This window comes from Cottoperca gobio, chromosome 22 (assembly GCF_900634415.1).
Source record: "Cottoperca gobio chromosome 22, fCotGob3.1, whole genome shotgun sequence".
NCBI classification, from domain to species: Eukaryota; Metazoa; Chordata; class Actinopteri; order Perciformes; family Bovichtidae; genus Cottoperca; species Cottoperca gobio.
Genome location: NC_041376.1, coordinates 19,639,964 through 19,658,961, shown reverse-complemented (window position 1 = coordinate 19,658,961; position 18,998 = coordinate 19,639,964). Strand labels below are relative to the sequence as shown.

General features: G+C 38.9%; 1 protein-coding gene across 1 annotated transcript; it reads right to left on the bottom strand.

Moving 5' to 3' along the window:
- Window positions 1–1,980: 1,980 nt before the first annotated feature.
- osr1 (odd-skipped related transcription factor 1) lies at window positions 1,981–12,487 on the bottom strand. The gene is made up of 3 exons (XM_029461395.1): window positions 12,199–12,487; window positions 5,833–6,543; window positions 1,981–2,675 (listed from the first exon to the last, which is right to left on the bottom strand). Exons 2-3 carry the CDS (start codon window positions 6,513–6,515, stop codon window positions 2,543–2,545), a joined length of 816 nt encoding a protein of 271 aa, XP_029317255.1. The 5' UTR covers window positions 6,516–6,543; window positions 12,199–12,487; the 3' UTR covers window positions 1,981–2,542.
- Window positions 12,488–18,998: the final 6,511 nt, after the last annotated feature.

Here is an 18,998-nt window from a genome sequence, read left to right as displayed (position 1 = left end):
ACCATCAGAAAGACACATGTGTTTTTGTCCTACCAGTGCTCTTTGTTCACTACGTCTCCGCACTGTAGTTAAACTCTGTAATATTGCCAGCAGCCTAAGGACAGTAGTGTCCCTTCTCCCACAATCTCCACAAGCTTTATGTCACGTACACCATCCCCTGCCATCTCAAGCTGCCCAGCTGTGTGTGTGTGTGTGTGTCCCTGGCTACTCAGGGAGTTGATGACAGACTGATGAGTTCCTGGCTAAGAGAGAAACGTTGAGCAACAGGCCGACCATCCGCTCAGTTGGTCCTCTTTCCCCTGGACCAGCAGCCTTCTTCCTGTATAACACACACACACGCACACGCACACACGTGCACACACACACACAAAATCTGTAAATTCAGTTTATTCTCAGCTTTATGAGAAATCTTGGAATCCGAAAGAGAAGAGCTGCACATCACTGAGGCGTTGTAGATTCCCAAAATGTCTGATAAAGTGTCCTTGCACAAAAAGCTGGATTCCCCAGTCAGCCCCTGCACACGTTACAGCAGGTAGAAAGCCTTTAAGTTACTACAGGTTGTAGGTGTAATCCTGGATATTGAAAGCTTATACTGCTGTTTGTGCCTGTCTATGTGCAATCTGCTGTTTGTCTGAAGCGGAAACCTGTAGCCCATTGTGGCATCGGAGGCAGATGTGAGGTGCAAAATGTTCCCAACTGTTCTGTTGCTGCTGTTATGTTCAATTATAATACGATTGAAGTGAGAGGCAGAATAGGATAGTTGTTCAATTGTAAATTGGGCTTGGCTATGTGGGTATAGGGTAAGTCAAGTCAAAATGATTTATAAAGTATATTTAAAAACAACCGAAGTGAACAGCGAGTAAAATATCATCAACAGAAGCAACAAAAGGGGGGACATTTGATAGAAAACTTCTGATCTTGTAACATTTAAAAGCATTTGTTCTGAAGATCTATGAGGCCTGGAGGGGGAATAGTGGGAGAGAATTTCAGAAATATAAATAGGTGCCATCCCATGTATGGCTTTGTAAACAAATAAAAGACCCTTAAAATACATCCTTTATTTGACAGGTAGCCAGTCGCGCTGTAAGAAACACCTTTATTCATTGATTGAGATCCGGTTGTTGCAGCAGGATAGAAATAAATACAGAAAAGTAGATAAAGTTAATAATAATTAATAAATGATAAGAGGTATATGAACTAAAACAAGAATATATTAAAAATAGAAACTATACAAGAGCATTACAAGAACAATAAATGTTTGGATCACACCAGTCTGGAAGGATCCGATGCACTGGAATCTAATTCTACTAATAATGTTAGTGTAGCATAATCTTCATCTGACACTGTGCACAAATACCACCTGTAGTTATAAAACATAATATAATATGTAGTACAGCAATTCATATCGAAATAGAATATCAAATAAACTATGCCTAATGAATGTAATATCATTTAATATAAATAATCATCTAGTAGTATCAGTTTGTATATGGCTGCTGCGTTTGTTACAATTATTCCCCTAAAATATTATAGTGTACAAAAATGTCTACATTTAGATAAAGGAATAAACGGCTGCTCTGTAACCTTGTCTCTATCATAAATGGATACATTTATATACCCCTCTTATCCAAAAAGCCTTACATGAATTTTACACTTTATTCACACACACACACACACACACACACACACACACACACACACACACACACACACACACACACACACGCAAACTCTCACGCACCGATGGCAGCGAGCCACCATGCAGGGTGCTGGCTGGCCCAAGGACACTTCTACAGGTGGACAGGAAGGAGTGGGCATTAAGCTTCCAAACCTGTGATCATCATCATCATCATCGTCATGTTCACGATGACATCAGTATGCAGTGCACTGACTTACATAGAGCCACTAACCCCCTTACATACATGTTTGTATCATATAGCAACATTCAACTCAGACAAACTCAGAAACACAGCCAACCACTTAAAGTAAAAATATTTTATTTAGAAATGATTATTCGTTTTGAAAATAAGTTTAAGAAATCCAGTGATATATGTAAATAATCAATAATCAGGTTAAAGTGCAAAAATACATTTTTGATATAATGCATCGATACAAAAATAACATTGGGATGTGATATTGAAAAGGAGGAAAATGTGTTAACATGGCTTTGATCATTCTCAGTTTTTGTAAAAAAAAATGCATAAGAGTTGTGTCCCTTTTATAAAGTCTTTGGATTACAAGCTTCTGAGCAAAGTATTTGCACTGAGCAGCCACAAGGTTGTTTTTCATTTCACATTCCACACATCCATTGCCAAGTCAGGCTTTGATAACTAAGTATACACTTCTCCACTAAGGCTTATTTCTGCATTATTCCTTTAAGGACTGGCTGGTGAAATATTTCATCGTTAAGGAGTATTCCCACAGAAGCAGAGCGCTTTGCCTCCAACAGTTGAGATGAAGAAGTCTTTGATTGTTCTTTGAGTGTTGTTGTCTTTGGTCGTGTTTTTCCAGTGTCCCCGTCCTCCCCTGCTGGCAGAGTGACTCACTTGATCTTGGCTGGCTTCAGTTCCTTGACCTGCATGTGTAATGTTTTGTGGACAGCCAGAGTCCTGGACTGACAGAAGCCCTTCCCACACTCCTGACATTTGAAGGGCTTTTCTTTGGAATGAATGTACCTGTAGAGGGAACACAGAAGAGCAGCCAGTTAGTATTTAGGAAGAACTATGTCAGATTTCAGAACATCATCATTAGTAATGAAGTAATCAACATGAATTGACAAGCCCCCGGGGCAGCTGTACTCCTTCTCCCTCTGTACTGAGGAAGACTGCAGCTACAGTGACTCACTATCACCTCTAGAGGAACAAGTGGTATTACAGGCTGGATGGAGTGGTCAGTCAGCATGCTAACTTCAGTAGACATCACACTCTCTTGATAATGTTAATTCATTTATTTTTTATGTTTCATGTTTACATTCTGGCAGATCTTACACATTATAGATCGTGTGCAATGTAATACAATAAATGAATATATCATTGAGGTGAATCAGTGCCACGTGCACATTTAAAGGTTACTTCCCCAGCAAAAGGCACAAAAGAGATATACATTTGTGCTGAGTCAGCAGGGATAACATTACATGGGAAAAGTTGATCTACAGGAGAATAAATGTTTAAAAGCAACACAGAATGCCTGAGAGCCTTATTGCTTATTATTACATAACATTTTAATTGTATTTAATTGAAATAAATTTTGAATTGTCCCACGGCTTACAACAATTGTGATTTCCTCTACATACATAAAGACATTTCTACAATGAATTGGTGCAGAAAAATCATCAGAATGCAGGAGATGAACTGTTTGAAATACAAGAAGGAACTTGAGTTCCTGGTGAGTTCAGAGATCAGGTTGAGTTGAACACGAACACACACACACACACACACACACACACACACACAGGCACACTCCCATACACACAGAGGGGGGATCTATTTCTAGCTAGCCTACAGCTAACATCCGTACAGTTGGTAGTTTGGTTGTTTAGAGCGAATCAACACAGACTGCACAAAAGAGCAAATAACGTGAAGCACAAATTGACTTTGCTTTCTGTCTGTGCACACCTTTAGACCGTTTGTTATATATGATGTGTGATAGATTTATCTTTGGCCTTAAATGTCACCTTTTGGCAACTTGGGGATAATAAAATTCTCCTTTCCTTTTATCACTTATTTTACTCAGTTAGTCATTCTTAAATCAACCCTAAAGTATTATAACTAGTATTGTTTGTTTGTCTGTTGTTGTCTGTGTGTGTGTGTGTGTGTGTGTGTGTGTGTGTGTGTGTGTGTGTGTGTTTGTGTGTGTGTTTGTTTGTCTGTTTGTTTGTTTGTCTGTGTGCTTACTTGTTTGTGTGTGTGTGTGTGTGTTTGTTTGTCTGTTCTTCTTTCTGTTTGTTTGTGTGTCTATTTGTTTGTCTGTTTGCTTTGATGTCTGTTTATCTGTTGGTTTGTTTGTCTTTGTGTCTATTTGTCTGTCAGTCTGTCTGTCTGTATGTTTGTTTGTGTGTCTGTTAGTCTGTGTGTGTATTTGTTTGTTTGTTTGTCTGTGTGTGTGTGTTTGTTTGTGTATTTGTTTGTTTGTCTGTATGTTTGTTTGTCTGTATGTTTGTCCTTGTGTTTGTTTGTCTATTTGTGTGTCTGTATGTTTGTCTGTCTCTCTGTTTGTTTGCTTGTTTGTTTGTTTGTCTTTCTGTTTGTTTTTTTGTCTCTGTCTGTGTATTTGTTTGTTTGTCTGTGTTGTTTTGTCTGTCTGTTTGTTTGTTCGTGTGTCTATTTGTTTGTCTGTCTGTGTGTGTGTTTGTGCGTCTGTTTGTTTGTTTGTCTGTCTGTTTGTCTGTGTGTATGTTTGTTTGTGTGTTTGTTTGTTTGTCTGTCTGTTTGTTTATTTGCTTGTTTGTCAGCAGGATTACTAAAAACTAATGACCCAATGTGTATCAACTTTTTGGAAGGGTCTAGCATGGGCCAAGGAAGAACCCATCAAATTGATTAATGCTGTGTTTCCACTACATGGTAAGCCTCTGCTCGACTCAACTCGACTCACTACTTGAACCAGGTGCTTTTCTCTGTTTCTTATCCCACTGCAGCTAGTACCCCCTCGGTGTAGGCGGGGGGGATCAGCTGTTTATCGTAGCGCCGCCATTTGAAACCGCCGGAGTAATGGGAGAGTCGCTAAGTCCTTTCATCAGCAACCAAACAGATGAACGTCTGCATGTCATCAGGTGTAAGGCCATAGTTTTGCCAGCTGGCATTTTTTTTATCTGGGTCAAATACATTTGTATATACATGCTCTGAACTCGGCTGAGGTGGTATGAGAAAAAGTATCAGGTACTACCCACAACTTTTCCTGATGGAGTTGAATTGAGTCGAGTTTGGACACATTCAACACTTTGTGTCCTCTTGTTACAGTGACAACATTTTTGGGAAAAAGAAACAAACTCCTACTTGTAAAATACGTAACTCGTCACCCACACATTGTGTTATTATGTGTTATTTGTGTGATTAGTTTAAATAATCTGACAGTTACGCTTCTGTTGTAATCAATGCAGCAGTCTGACCAGGCTGTGTTTCACTCACTATACGCACATAATTGTGTATTTGTGTACGTGTATTGATGTACAACTACATTGATTGTGTGTTGGGTTCTGAGCACGGCCAATATGCGGATGACCTACACTCAAAACTGTGTAGACCCAGTCAGAGCACTAAAGCTGCTGCTCTGCTAACATGCTGCTCACACTACATGTGTTACATGTTTGAAAAGATCAATTAAGTCAACATCAAAAATATTGTTTGTATAAGCTCAGTGCTTGATATCAGTCAGTAATAAAGCATATAGAGAACCTTTACTTTCAAGTTAACTTTCTAGTAAATGCAGGTGCTCATGTGTGGTTATTGTAAATGTGGAGGGTGTGAGGAACAATATATGGTCTAGTTCAGTCAGAGATGCTGGCTAAAGGCTTCGGTATGCATCAAAATAATTCATTCGTAGTGTTTATACCCCTACTGAGTGGCCAACCGACTGGAAGATTAACACACAAATTTGCTAATAATCTGCAAATTAGGTTAAAATGTGGTTAAATTTGGATGGAAAGTTTACTACAGAGAGGGGTGACACATAGTTAATTATACAAATGGGGATAACGGCCCAGAAATAGTTGAATGAAGACCTCGCCTATTACCACAGCACTCCAATTTGCTCCATGAAGTGGGCACGCTGGTCAGTAAGGTATCCTTTAGTCACGCAGATAATACAATGTATTATTTGATTAAGCCTGCTTCTCACCTGTGATCCCGGAGGTGGTCTTGTCTTCTGAAAGCCTTGTGGCAGATATCACAGGTATATGGCCTCTCGTCCGTGTGCGTCCTCTCGTGGATCAAAAGGTTATAGGATTTGGTGAAATGGCGACCACAGAACTTGCAGACAAACTCTTTCTTGGTCTTCGAGGGCAGTCGGCCTCGGCTGGACTTGCGCTCCAGTGAGGAGAGTTTGGTCACATGGAGGCATCCCTGGCTGGCTGAGGTCGGGTGATGAGATGAAGCCTGCGCTGCTGCGGCAGCAGCAGCACCCGTCATGCTCAGGTCTTCCGCCTTCAGATGATCCTCCTGGGTGGCTGCTGCTGCCAGGTTGGCAAAGTCAAAACGGGGTTTGTTCTTGGAGCTCTGCAGCAGCCCCCCTGAATCCTGCTTGGGCTGCAGGAAGTGAGGGAACAAGGGGATAGAGGCCATGGAGGCCATGGAAGAGAACTGGGCAGGCAGCTTGGAGATGGTACAGCGGGGAAGGGCTAAAGGTGGGTAGCCGAGTGTCCACTGGTGGAGGTGGATGGCATGTAGGGCACTGAAGCTATATATGCTGTGAAAATGATCTGCTGGTAGCTGGAGGCCTGTGGAGCTCTGCAGGAGGGCGTAGTTAGCCAGCTGGAGGGATGGGTGCAGAGGGACTGGAGCTGGCAGAGTCTTGCTGCCCATGGCTGCTACACAGAATCCAACAGGCCTTCTGGTGGAGACACAAAACAATAGCAGATGAAAATATGCAGCTTTTGGGCCAAGTCACATTGATTTATTTCTAATGCTGTCATAAGTCAATTCATTGAAGACAGAGACTAAGATGACTAGGAGGTTTGATCACAAGTTTCTACTGCACACACACACACACACACACACACACACACACACACACACACACACACACACACACACACACACACATACATACACGTTGTGTAACTACAACTGCATGTATACAAGAAACCATTAGAAACAATTAGTGTGACAGGCATTAGGAAGGAATTCAGATAACACTTGTACACTGACTGTAAACCAGTAATCACATTCTCTCTTCTCTTTGCCTCTCAGAGTGTACAAGTCCCTTCATTTTACAAATGGTCTACTTTTCAGCTGCTGTGTTTACTTAGTGCTTCAACTTTATAAGAGGAAGATCAATACAGTTGTGTTCAGTTTAAAGAAATTGCATAAAGACATGCATATTCACTTTCCTTCTGAGAGTGCCCCCCTGCTTTCACTCCTTATGCCAGCTAAACTAACCACGCCCTGACTCCAGCTCTGTACGTAGCACACCGATATGAGATTGAAATCCATACTTTCACCTCACCTTTGGAAGAAATAAAATGATTGCTCTAGATGCTGTAATTATTCATAGACAACTGTCTGCCCTTCTCCCCCTCCCCCCTAACAAGAACCCTAGAGCTTCCCCACACCCCATACAACAACACACACACACCCTTCCATCGGGACAGGAGCCAATACACATCCAGTCCAGCTGCCAGGTAGGCCTCAGTATCAGCTTATTAAGGCTGTGCATGTGAAAGTCCCTGGCTGTTAGATCCACACTATATAAATCTGCAAGCACACCTCAGTGTTACAGGAACTCCTTGTCTAAGTCCAGGGACAGAGCTTTTGTCAATTTTCTCAATTTCTGCAGTATTTGCACATGGCAACTAATTTTGGGAAGATCATGATTATAGCTAAAAAGCTGAACGTCATTTGCAGGTCTGTAACATAATGTAAACTTGTAAGCAACCTTGTTCAGCATTCACTCAGGATGTTGAAAAAGAGGTGAAAGCCACCAATTAAAATTATAAAAATTGACCATAATGCCTCTCTGACGAGCAAATTCTATTCACATACTCTTCAGTTGTGTTTACTTATATATTTGGTATGAAAAGAGTGTATTTCAAAAATCCTCTTAAAGTAAAAGCCATTAGGTATCAAAGAATCACTGCGTATGTGCGGGAAATGTGCATTGACACACACGAAAGTACACATACACACGTGCAGTGCTTTTTCTCTTTCTGACATGTGTGTGTGTAGTTCGATGTGTGTGCGTGTACTTACATGTGTGTGTGTGTGTGGTTCATGTGTGTTGTTGTACGTATACTTATGTCTGTGTGCTTGTGTGCTTGTGTGTGTGTGTGTGTGTGTGTGTGTGTGTGTGTGTGTGTGTGTGTGCGTATACTTATGTCTGTGTGCGCGTGCGTGTGTGTGTGGGTGTGTGCGTGCGTGTGTGTGTATCTGTACACAGAAACATGCCCGGGGCTGTTCAGTGCAGATGAACAGAGAATAATGTGAGCTGTTAAATCAGGTTTGATGAGCAGGAATAACAATAGACAATAATGTATCTTTGTGTGAGGCAGACGCTGATGGACAGGAGCCACGCAGCTCACAGGTTACTCCTCTCACCTCATACAGCACACCTGGTTACTCACGTGCAGCATTTCAGTGCAATTCTGAGGGTTGAGTTTAATTCTTGAGAAAAATATATGAAACTTTAGACTACTGTATCCGTTTACTCCACTACATTTTATTTGCTCTTATTTAAAAAGATATACTTTAACATATGTATATATACACATGTACAAATTTGCTTAAAGCAAGCATGTTTTTTCAATTTCAAGTTGAGAAACAAAAATCCTTATGTTAACATTATGGTTCTCGTGCTTTTACTTCTTCCAACACTGGATACTATTATTTATTTTTCAGATGAAGACAAATACTGCCAAACATGATGTAGTTGTAGTAAAACTACTGGTATATATTATGTGATAAAAAAATACTGCTTGCTTATTTAACAATGACATATTACCACTGTGACGGGGACCATTTCTCTTAGTATAAATCTCTTAGTACTTAGTATAAATTCCAGTGTAAAGATTGGAATAAACTTTTAATTATTAATGCTGAATCCACAGCTTTCTCACTCATCACTCATCACTGTCATCCGTTTTCCTGGTGTTGCTGTTTCACACATTTGTAATCATAACCTGATCCATAATTCATGATTTTCTGAGAAATTAAAACTGTGGTGGACACAAGCGTGGATTCATCAGTACGAAGTCATGGTTTTGTACCAAAGTATTATTATGGAAACTGATTTTTTTGTTTTGTTTGTTTTGAACTATTCAGGAAAACTTTAACGGGGAATCCGTTTTCATATTAATAAAGATTTATTTTCCCAAGAAAAACAACAAACTAATTAATATTATGTTGATAATAACAATACGAATAGTAATAACAGTGATTAATGTTTCTTAATCATCAGACAAGAAATGGATAAAGTAATTAGAGCAGAAGCAGTAGAATGCAGTGGAAGAGCTTCAGGCACTAAATAACTTTCTCATTTCATCAGCACCTGTACTGTCGAGGACCGTCATCACGTTGTCCTGCAGCACAGGTGAAAGAATCTGAACTTTACCATGAATGCAGAGAGAGGAGGAGTTTACACTGTGCAGCAAATGTAGTAAATAAGAAAATGAGAAATGCCTGAGGCCTGGCCATGCAGTGAAGTGTTTGTAATGAGGAGCAGTGGAGCTCAAACTGCCCCCTGTGGTCTGTTCCTTTCTGATCATGACGCAGAAGTAATTGACTTATACTTAGGAGGTCATTAGAGGAGATAAGTGCTGTGCTGCTGAGCGTCTCCTCACCTTTAACCCTTTGATGTCTGCATACCAAGGGCCCCCAAATCCAAACAGCCATGTGGCCCTCTACTTTGGGGGAGACTGTGAGATCCAGCGCCTCAGAGGGCCTCGTTGTGAAGACTGACGCTGCTTCTCACCTCCATGTAAACGCGATCAGACTGGGTGTAGTACACACATGTGGATCCATGGATGTGAGCTTTTCTTCCTCTAAAGACCTGAGCGAGCCCAACTCATGGAAATCTAAATATGGAACACATCTGCAACAGGCCATGTCTTCGCATTTTTTTACTTATGAATTCGTTTTTAGCGACGTGGTTTTTAAAAGCGTACACAGGGTGGGTATTTTGTGAACGGATTCCAGTCATTTGTGACTCAACATATCGAAATGTTAACACTTCTATGCCAACAAAATGTCAAATAAATAAAGGTTGCATCGAAAAAACGCTGTAGGAAAATAAATAAAAGTCCACCACTCAACTGGTTTACAATTAGTAAAACATATACTCAAGTAGTAAAACTCAATCCAAACGGTCTTATTTGGTGCTTTTTTAACTCATTCATTTTCACAGTTTAAGCTTTAAAATAAAAATATACTCATAATATGTATATAATATACACTTTTCTAAAGTAATTTCCCTCTCGCTTGTTCCCTTTTTTAATGGTTTATTTATTTTTTTGACGTTTTGTTGGATGTATCATAGCGTGCTAGAGGAGAGACATGAAGACAAAATGTTTCATAGTTTGTCTGTTTCCATTTAATGTTTTCAGTTTAGTAGTTGGCAGGTCCGAGTGACATCCTTAACAAATGAAAAAGTCTATTCAATTATGAGCAGTTCGACCAAAGTTAGAAAATAATTAGCAATGTAGTTTTGTCTGACATGGACTACTCAGATTTATCGAGGGACAACTTGAGAACCATGGATTTTTAACTACAGCCATCAGATGAAACAATGAAAGTATAAAGTCCTAAAAAGTCAAATGTTATATGATAACATATTATTACGGTTATTGTGCTAACTTTGGGTATTCCAGATAAGTCAACAAACTTCAGTTCTTATCAGTTCTTTTACATTTGACTTTCACATATATTTGTGCAGCGATGCGAGTCCCTCAGGCTGAGATATAGAGGGTGTTAGTATATTGTCTCTTCATTATGCAGTAAGTTCACAAATGGTCCTTATGGTACCTGGATAAGAACAGAGGTCGCTGGGGTGAGCTGGTTACAAATACTGAGCCCTCTGGAAATATGAAATATCTACAGCTGCCAAGGAGACATAGGCTCAGTTCCAAAATAAAAATCGACTGTTTTTTCTCCTAGAATCAAGTTTGTTCTTTTTTTATTCTAGCGCAGCGGCCTGTGTTGTCGTTTCATGTTTAAAAAAACAGACACTAATCTCTGAAAAAAGTTTTGAAAAAAGTTGTTTCCTACAGGAAACTGGTTGAAACGTTCTGCATTTACAGATAATATGAGTTTAAGAACAGAAATGACTTTATAACTTGTATAGCTATCATGTTCAGAAAACACTGTTCAATGAACCGCAGAAGTTTGGATTTCCATGAAATCATTTGTAGCCTTACAGCCTTACATTTACTAAAGAACTGATCTTAATAATAATTTCAAGGAACTGACTATTTTTTCATTTTATATCACTTTATATTTACTTTGCTATATTTTAGAGTGACATGTTGTCCTTACTACAATTCATTGATCTGACAGCTGTATCTTATACAAGAAATTGTGATATTTTTGTACCGCAATTAAATGTAATTAAAGTGAGCACCACCTTTAAATTGCATGCTTACACATTTTACACATGTATACAACAGGGACATAATACTTAACAATTAATACCTTTTACTAAACTTCTGTAAAAGTAAGAGGAGCACAGCATAGTGTGGCTCATTTTACTTACTGATACCTATTGAGTAAAGTCTTTCACACGTTGCTATGTCCATGTATGGCCCCCTGCCTCACACACACTCAGGCTGCACTATGATCTGATCTCCAGCCGTCACACCTGCAGCCTCACACACACACACACACACACACACACACACACACACACACACACACACACACACACACACACACACACACACACACACACACAATCACACACACTTTTTCTGATGCATATGGACTGGATGATCCCGGCCTGAGCAGCAGAATTCATTAGCTGTTAGATCTCTGTGGTGATGTCAATTCACACTGTGGTAACTGTGCAGCCTCTATCTGTATACATCTTCACATTCATCACAGCGGCTTAACGAGGGTTAATGAGCTCAATGGGAAGAAAACTCAACTTTGTTCAGTGGACTTCTGTAGAGAGATTTTAGTAACGTGCTGCTGATGATCAAGCTGTATTGGAGTTGTTCTTGTATAGAGAAAGGAACCTGAGGTCTTACATTTATTCATACACAACAGCATCTGCAGAAGGAAACTATTCAACTTAATAAAGCTGAAGTGACAACACCAAATGTTGATCAAAAATAAATATCTCTTAACGTATAAAGACCACTACTGCTGGTAGCACTATCAATGCCATGTAATGACTTTATGATACACCTGTTGCACATTCTTGTAAAACCTCCAAGTCCTCCAGACAGTAATATTTAAATATGTAATTGTGTTCAAATTAATCAAACTCAGATAATCTGATGTGGGAAGAATTTCGTTTCATTTTTGTTTTAAATATACAAACACAGTGAAGACTTACCAATTAAAGATATTTTTAAAAAGTTCCCTCTGCAGCTCTGGGGTCCTGCTGGAGGTTCAGGGTATGAAGCCCGCTGAGCAGCCTGTTTATCGGGCGGATGGGTTAATGAGACGGCCGGAGCGCCAGCATGTTACTCCGGTGAAGCGGCTTTCCTCCGGTGTGAGCAGAGAGGCCCGTGTGGCGGTGGTGCTGTGTGGTTGTGTGTTTAATGTGTGTGGTGTGTGTGTGTGTGTGTGTGTGTGTGTTGCTGTGTGGCTCCTCTGCTCTGGCTCTCAGCTGCCGCTGCCTCTGCCTCTTATTGCAGCGCGGAGTCCAAATCCTTCTGGCGCGTCACTCCGCCAGCCCACATCCACACAACACCGCAGGACACAGAACATCACTGCTGTCACACAGGACAGTGTCATGTCGGCCCGTGCGGACCGGGACTGGGTTGTGCACACACTCCTGGAAATGAATCCAAATGGAGTTTGATATAGAGTATAACTTTTTTTGTTTTTAAACAACGATCCATTAAAAGGCCAGTGTTCACATATCTCATGTAACTTACTGCATGTTTGATATTCAATAATCCACTATTCATCCTACTCGTCATTATTCAGTGCATTATTCAGTTAACTTGTTATCAATGACTGTACTTATATTACTGTTACTGTATTTTATTCTACTTAATTGTGTACTCGCCACTTTACTCTCTTGCTCTTTTGCTGTACCAACGTAAATTTCCCCGCCGTGGGACAAAAAGGATTTCTGATTCTGATTCTGATTCTCCTTGTGCACGCGACCTCTCAGTATATCAGATGAGCCCGCTAAAATATTGTATATATTTTTTAAACAGCCTATGGTAAAATCTTGCATGTGGATGCAATGCATAGACTCACTGCTGGTATTAATGTTGTAAGATACAATTGTGTGTGATGTGCATGCATAAAGTGAAGAACCACAATCAAAGGAAGAATTGTTTTTTTTTTTTTTTTTTCAGCAGGTAAGATGTGAATGAAAAACGTAAAACAATGAAATGTGAGAAGAACTAAAGTCATATGAGCTGCTTGGGTACATAATACACATGTTCATCTACTGTTGTTGGGAAGTAATGTAAATCTATCAGGTGTTAAACACGTAATATAATATGAAATGTCATGTGATAAATGGTATTTCATATTATATTATGTGTTTAACACCTGATAGATTTAGATCTAACTAAAACATTGAATAAGTACAACAATAATAATGATAATAAGGTTACATCCTGATTTACTGTTTTAATGCAAAAAAGCAATTTGAAATGCTTCACAAGTTATCATTAGGTGTCAAAATGAATTGTACCTTGTTATGAAAACACAAAAATGAAGCAATGTCTACTTGTTTGTGTTGAGTTATGAGCAGTTGATTTTTCATTTAAAAGATCTGGGAAAAATCAGAAAATCTAAACATAATTTATATATGTATAACAGAAATATATATATATATATACACACACACACACACACACACACACACACACACACACACACACACGCACACACACACACACACACACACACGTGTGTGTCTGTACTGCATTTAACTACAAGCTATGCAGGATAACAGCTTGTGATGTTCTGCAGTAACTGGAGGTTTTAGTGAACAAAATCTGCCATCTGCTGGAGAACTTTCTTCTTTTTTAACAAAAGTAGATAAGTGCCCACTGTGAGATGGGATACTTCTCTGTACTCATACACTGACACATACACACACAGAGCAGCACATGGAGGCTCAGTGACCCTCCTCTGAAATGATGTTTATAAGTCACTTACACACACGGTACCAGCTGTTTACACAACTTTACATGTAATCCAAACACTCAGCAGCCAAAAGGAAAAGGCTGCCAGCACATCCTCAGCTCCAAGGTTTTTTTTCCTTGTGTTTTGCAAACCTTTGTATTAAAAAAAGGCTAAGAAATGTGTGAACAATCAATCATTCTCAATTTGGGTTCAGACTTTTGTTGCATATACATGTAATATACTGTATATGGATGTAAAAAACAGCTGAAGGAACACTAGAGCAGAACCGCTCACTGCATTCACTGGAACAGGTCAAAGGTCATGGAGCAGGAGGCAGCGGATGGAAAGGTGTATACTGATGTTCCATACTCCTTGGGCTGATGAAGACTGTTTACCTGTACCATGATACTGTTCATTGATGTTCCTCCTTCTTTGTGATTGAAAGCAGTCTCCTTTCACTTGAAATAACCCAGCAGATCTCCTGCAAAACTGTGTCACTTTAAAATCCGGCTCGCTGAACAGTTTTCTTTCTTTTTCTTCACAGAAATCAATGGATTTTCATTTAAGATTTAGTTGCTCCCCCTGGTGTCCAGAGAGAAACATTGACATTTATGTTCGTAAACAAATAAAATGATCAAATACGTTCAAATATCAAAGGGTAATGGTTTATGTTTTGCAATATTATGCAATGTATATGGATAGAATATTTGTGTTTGGTTTGGTGATACTATATATTATATATTATTATATTATTATATATATATATATTAATTATATAACCTAGAGTTGAACTAAACACACTTTTGTTCCTTTTATTTGGTTGACAAAACAAGATAAGATAAGATAAGTGTAATGAACTGAATGATACTTCTAGGACAAAATAAATAAGTTGAAAATAAGAAATACAGGCAACAATGAGACTTAAGTCGGTATTAACAGCGTGAGGTAGATCCCACACAACATCCCTACATGTACAAAGGATGTTTATAATAGCATGGCTTCTTAGCCATCTCAAATGTTAAAGTTGAATGTCTAAAAAGTTTATTTTCGATTTGGAGCTGATGCAGGCAAAGCAGAAGTGCCACTCAGCACCACACATGTGATTGTTCTTTTAAAGGCCTATCTTAAAACAATACTCAAAGAAGTGAACCAACAGCTCTCAGACACAGTCTCAGCAAAAAAATAAAAGATAACAACATAAGCTTCACAAACAATTATTTATTGCATGGCAGATGAAGAGGATAGCATAAGACTGTACGGTGATCCGAGGTCCACCCCCCTCTGTATTAAGTCCTCTTCATTCCTGTTTACATTGAACCCATTTGTGCACAGAAATGTTTTACAAATGTTTCACACATTTTTAATCAAGAGATGGAGACATATACATGTATGGACAACTAAGAATTTCTGAATGAATGTATGTGTGCTTGTTAACTAAAAGTCACTAGTCTTTGCTAAAGACTTCCTAGGTGGTTGCTTAGATTTGCAACTACAACACAACTGATGGTTTGGACTTTATTACATGGCTTATCCATGTGGTTGCTATGGATTTGTTTTCTATACAAGGAAATTCCGGATTATTTTCATAAATTTGGCCATTGTGACTCCATGGGTTGTGCTAACTTTACTTTACTCTACTTTTTATTAATTACATGTGCGTACGGGGTATTAGCGTACGGGGTATTAGCGTACGGTGTGGCATGGAGCTTGGTAGCGTACATTTTGTGTAGCGTACGGTTTTTGTTTTATTACGTTACTTACGTTATTACATTTTTTGTTGAAAAGATGGAGTCAAAAATGTGATTGCCAATCTGATAGATAGAAACATGATAACAACATACAGGCCTATTTGGAAACCAACATGACAACAGAAAAAATTAAAAGCTATCATGACATGTTTTATTGCCTGTATATGCTGAATGATTAGCTATGATTAGCTCCTGTTTTCAGTGTACCCATGGGTGGACAGACAACTAGCAAAGCGTAAATCATACTGGATGATATCAATATGTGTTGTATGTCTGTGTGTTAAGATTAGACTGAATTATGATTTAAACCTCTAAAGCCCTAGGAAAAAACACCTAAAATCACATACCCAAAATGAATCAGGAATATCTCCTCAACCATAAACCTTATATGCATATTTCATATATCATTTGATAGGTAAGAATATGCATACATTTTAAGCAAACCTATATCCATAACCATTCGAGAGTAAATGGAGATGCAAAAAAGGAAAAAATACAACTTTTATTCTCACATAGTATGTCATTTATTTTCATTACAACTAAGATCCCATGGACAATGATGTAACTGAATGTATCTCCTATTTACTACAACTGTACATTTTGATGAAACTACACTAAAATACAACATGTATGATGCAATTTAAAAAGATATACACAGGCGGTCTTCTTGTTTGGGCCATGTTTACTGTTTACTGGTTTACACTATTTATTTCTATATAGCCATATTACAAATAACATAAATCTCAGGCCTCACAAAGCTGTATATCATATCCACAGATTCAGTGTAATCAGTCAAATCAGACGATATATGTCTCAATGCTGTCAGTGCTTCAAAACAGCTACCAGATGGCCACAAACAGGCAGAGCTCCATACAGTCACAACCCTTACTGAGATGACTGCTAGGCCCTACCTATTATTTCCCTGTCATTGTCCGTTACAATAAATTTGACTGTAGAACCATAAGAACTGTTTTTGGAAAAAATGACATATGCCATGGTAAAATATGTTGGCAAGAACAAAGATCTATGTCAGTGTTACTGTAAAATCTGAAGCTTGACTGATTGTTTACACGTTAATAGCTGCCGCTGTATGTATAGAGATGAGGTGTGTTTGGAAAGCTCTGAATTTGTAGTTTCCAGCAATACCCAACAAATGATTGTAGACTGATGAGACAATTGAATAAGACATAGTTTGGACCAACAACAGTATACCATGTATATCTTCTATAAAGAGACCATATATACCATTTACATTTTAAAATGCTGTCTGGAACGATGAGTTAAATTTCAGAGGAGCACAGTAAATATTCCCAAATGTTCCCACTTCCCCCTTTAAGGCCATGTCACACATGGTAGAAACATATGCTGGCGTATATGAAAATTGTCAGAGTCTAAATACGTCGGATCAGAAAAGTGAACATATACGCATGTCTAACCTATTGATAGAGTATCACTTATTTATACAAAATGTATCAGATGAATACCCAACAAATGCATAACGTATGCAAAACTATGGCGTATACAAAATATCGGCAACACGCTGGTTTACGTTGATATAAGGTAAGGCATAAGTAGTATTCGTTAAGAGCAGGCGGTGTTACGCTGGGGTGCGTTGTTGAACGCTGATGTTTTCAAAATTACCGGACGTACCCGACATGTGCTTCATAAGATATGCAGACATTACGTTACGTTAGACATACGTGAATACGGAATACGTACATGAATACTTACCTACGTAAATATAGTACGTGAATACTTACCTACGTAAATACAGTATGTGAATATTTACCTACGTGAATACCTACGTGACTACGTTAGAGGTACGTTAGATATAGGCTACGTCGGCTGACGGTGAATCCTACAGCCAATTTATGGATAACGAGTGGATAACCTATTCGTAACCTATGTTAAGATTATCCCCGACGATGGAGTAATTTATTAAATGTGTTTTTACAGTACAGCTAGTGTTCAGCATTCTAGCCGTTCTCCAGCATCAGCATGACGTGAACCAAATGGCACTTTTCCAGCTCCGTTGGCTAGACGCTCTGATACGTTTTGTGACAGGGCAGTATGTCTGGTGTGTTCGGCGTGTCGTCTGCGTCTTTCAAAAGATCACAATTTACCCTTAATTTATATCAACCTATTGCCGATATTTCGTATGCGCCGGCATACGTTTCTGTCATACGGATATGTGTGACAGGGCGTTTAGTGTTAATCCAAAGGGGCAGTTTTTACACTAAGCATGTTCTTTTCTGTGTCTTAAAATACTTTGCTGTTGCAGTGTAGCCATGAGCATTAATTAACTTTTATCTAATCCATCTCTCTTTCTGTTCTCTCTCTCTGTCTCTTTCCTTCCTACTGATCATTTTGTTTGTTTTCCTTCCTAAGTGCATGTAATGCTCTTCACCTTTAAACAATATACTTCATTCATTTTAGCACTTGCCTTTGGGTCGGAGCCAGTGGACTATAAAGGAATGTGTAATTTTATGATCATATGAAACCACAGAGGGTGGTTGGTCGTACAAACCAACACACTGTTGACTCACAGTGGAACTATTTGTGGTTGGAGCTGCTTTTGATTTGGACAAATTTAGGGCTATGTGCAGGTGAGCTAGTGTACATGCACACACTCACACTTGCACACACAATGCATACATTCATCTACCATTGGCTCCAGATTTAGGCCTCCCAACTTCTGCTGGCGGAGAAGAATTTTTTATTGCTTCAAAACTATACTTACATTGTTCTCTGTAGTACAGTGTGCAGATTTGACTCAAGAATGTGTATCAAACAGTGGTTCAGAGCAACATATTTAATTTGCAGTGAATATTATCGGTGATGATTTCAAAGGATTTTGTTAGGCTTCGGGGACCTTTAATTCAGCACAAAGTTACCCACTTTACAAATTGGCTACAGGCCACCCTTACACCAAACTAGCTACACAAGAAATACTTAAGTCTGAGCAGACAACATTTACTTAACATACAGGGTCCCCAGATGATATAACCTTGTGGTCTTACTTCCAGCCTTAGGACACATTATTAGTTTCAGCACTAGGGTTGAAGGTTTTGCAGTGATTTTATGGGAAATGAGCACTGAAACTGTTGTTTCTCACCAAAAATTGGGTTTGATTTATAGTTCAGCATGGGATTTCAACTGTAGATAGCACCACTACATATCGTATGTTATCAGGGTCTATTGTTCTTTCATTACTTTTCACACAGTAACTGTGTTGACATTATTCTACAGCATACTGATCAATTTGTAGTCTTTAATTGTGATTGATCAACAA

Coding starts and splice junctions, on each gene's coding strand:
- osr1 (XM_029461395.1), bottom strand. CDS start 6,515: ATGGGCAGCAAGACTCTGCCAGCTCCAGTCCCTCTGCACCCATCCCTC. Junction 2,676..5,832: donor GACCACCTCCGGGATCACAG/GTGAGAAGCAGG, acceptor TTCCCTCTACAG/GTACATTCATTCCAAAGAAA.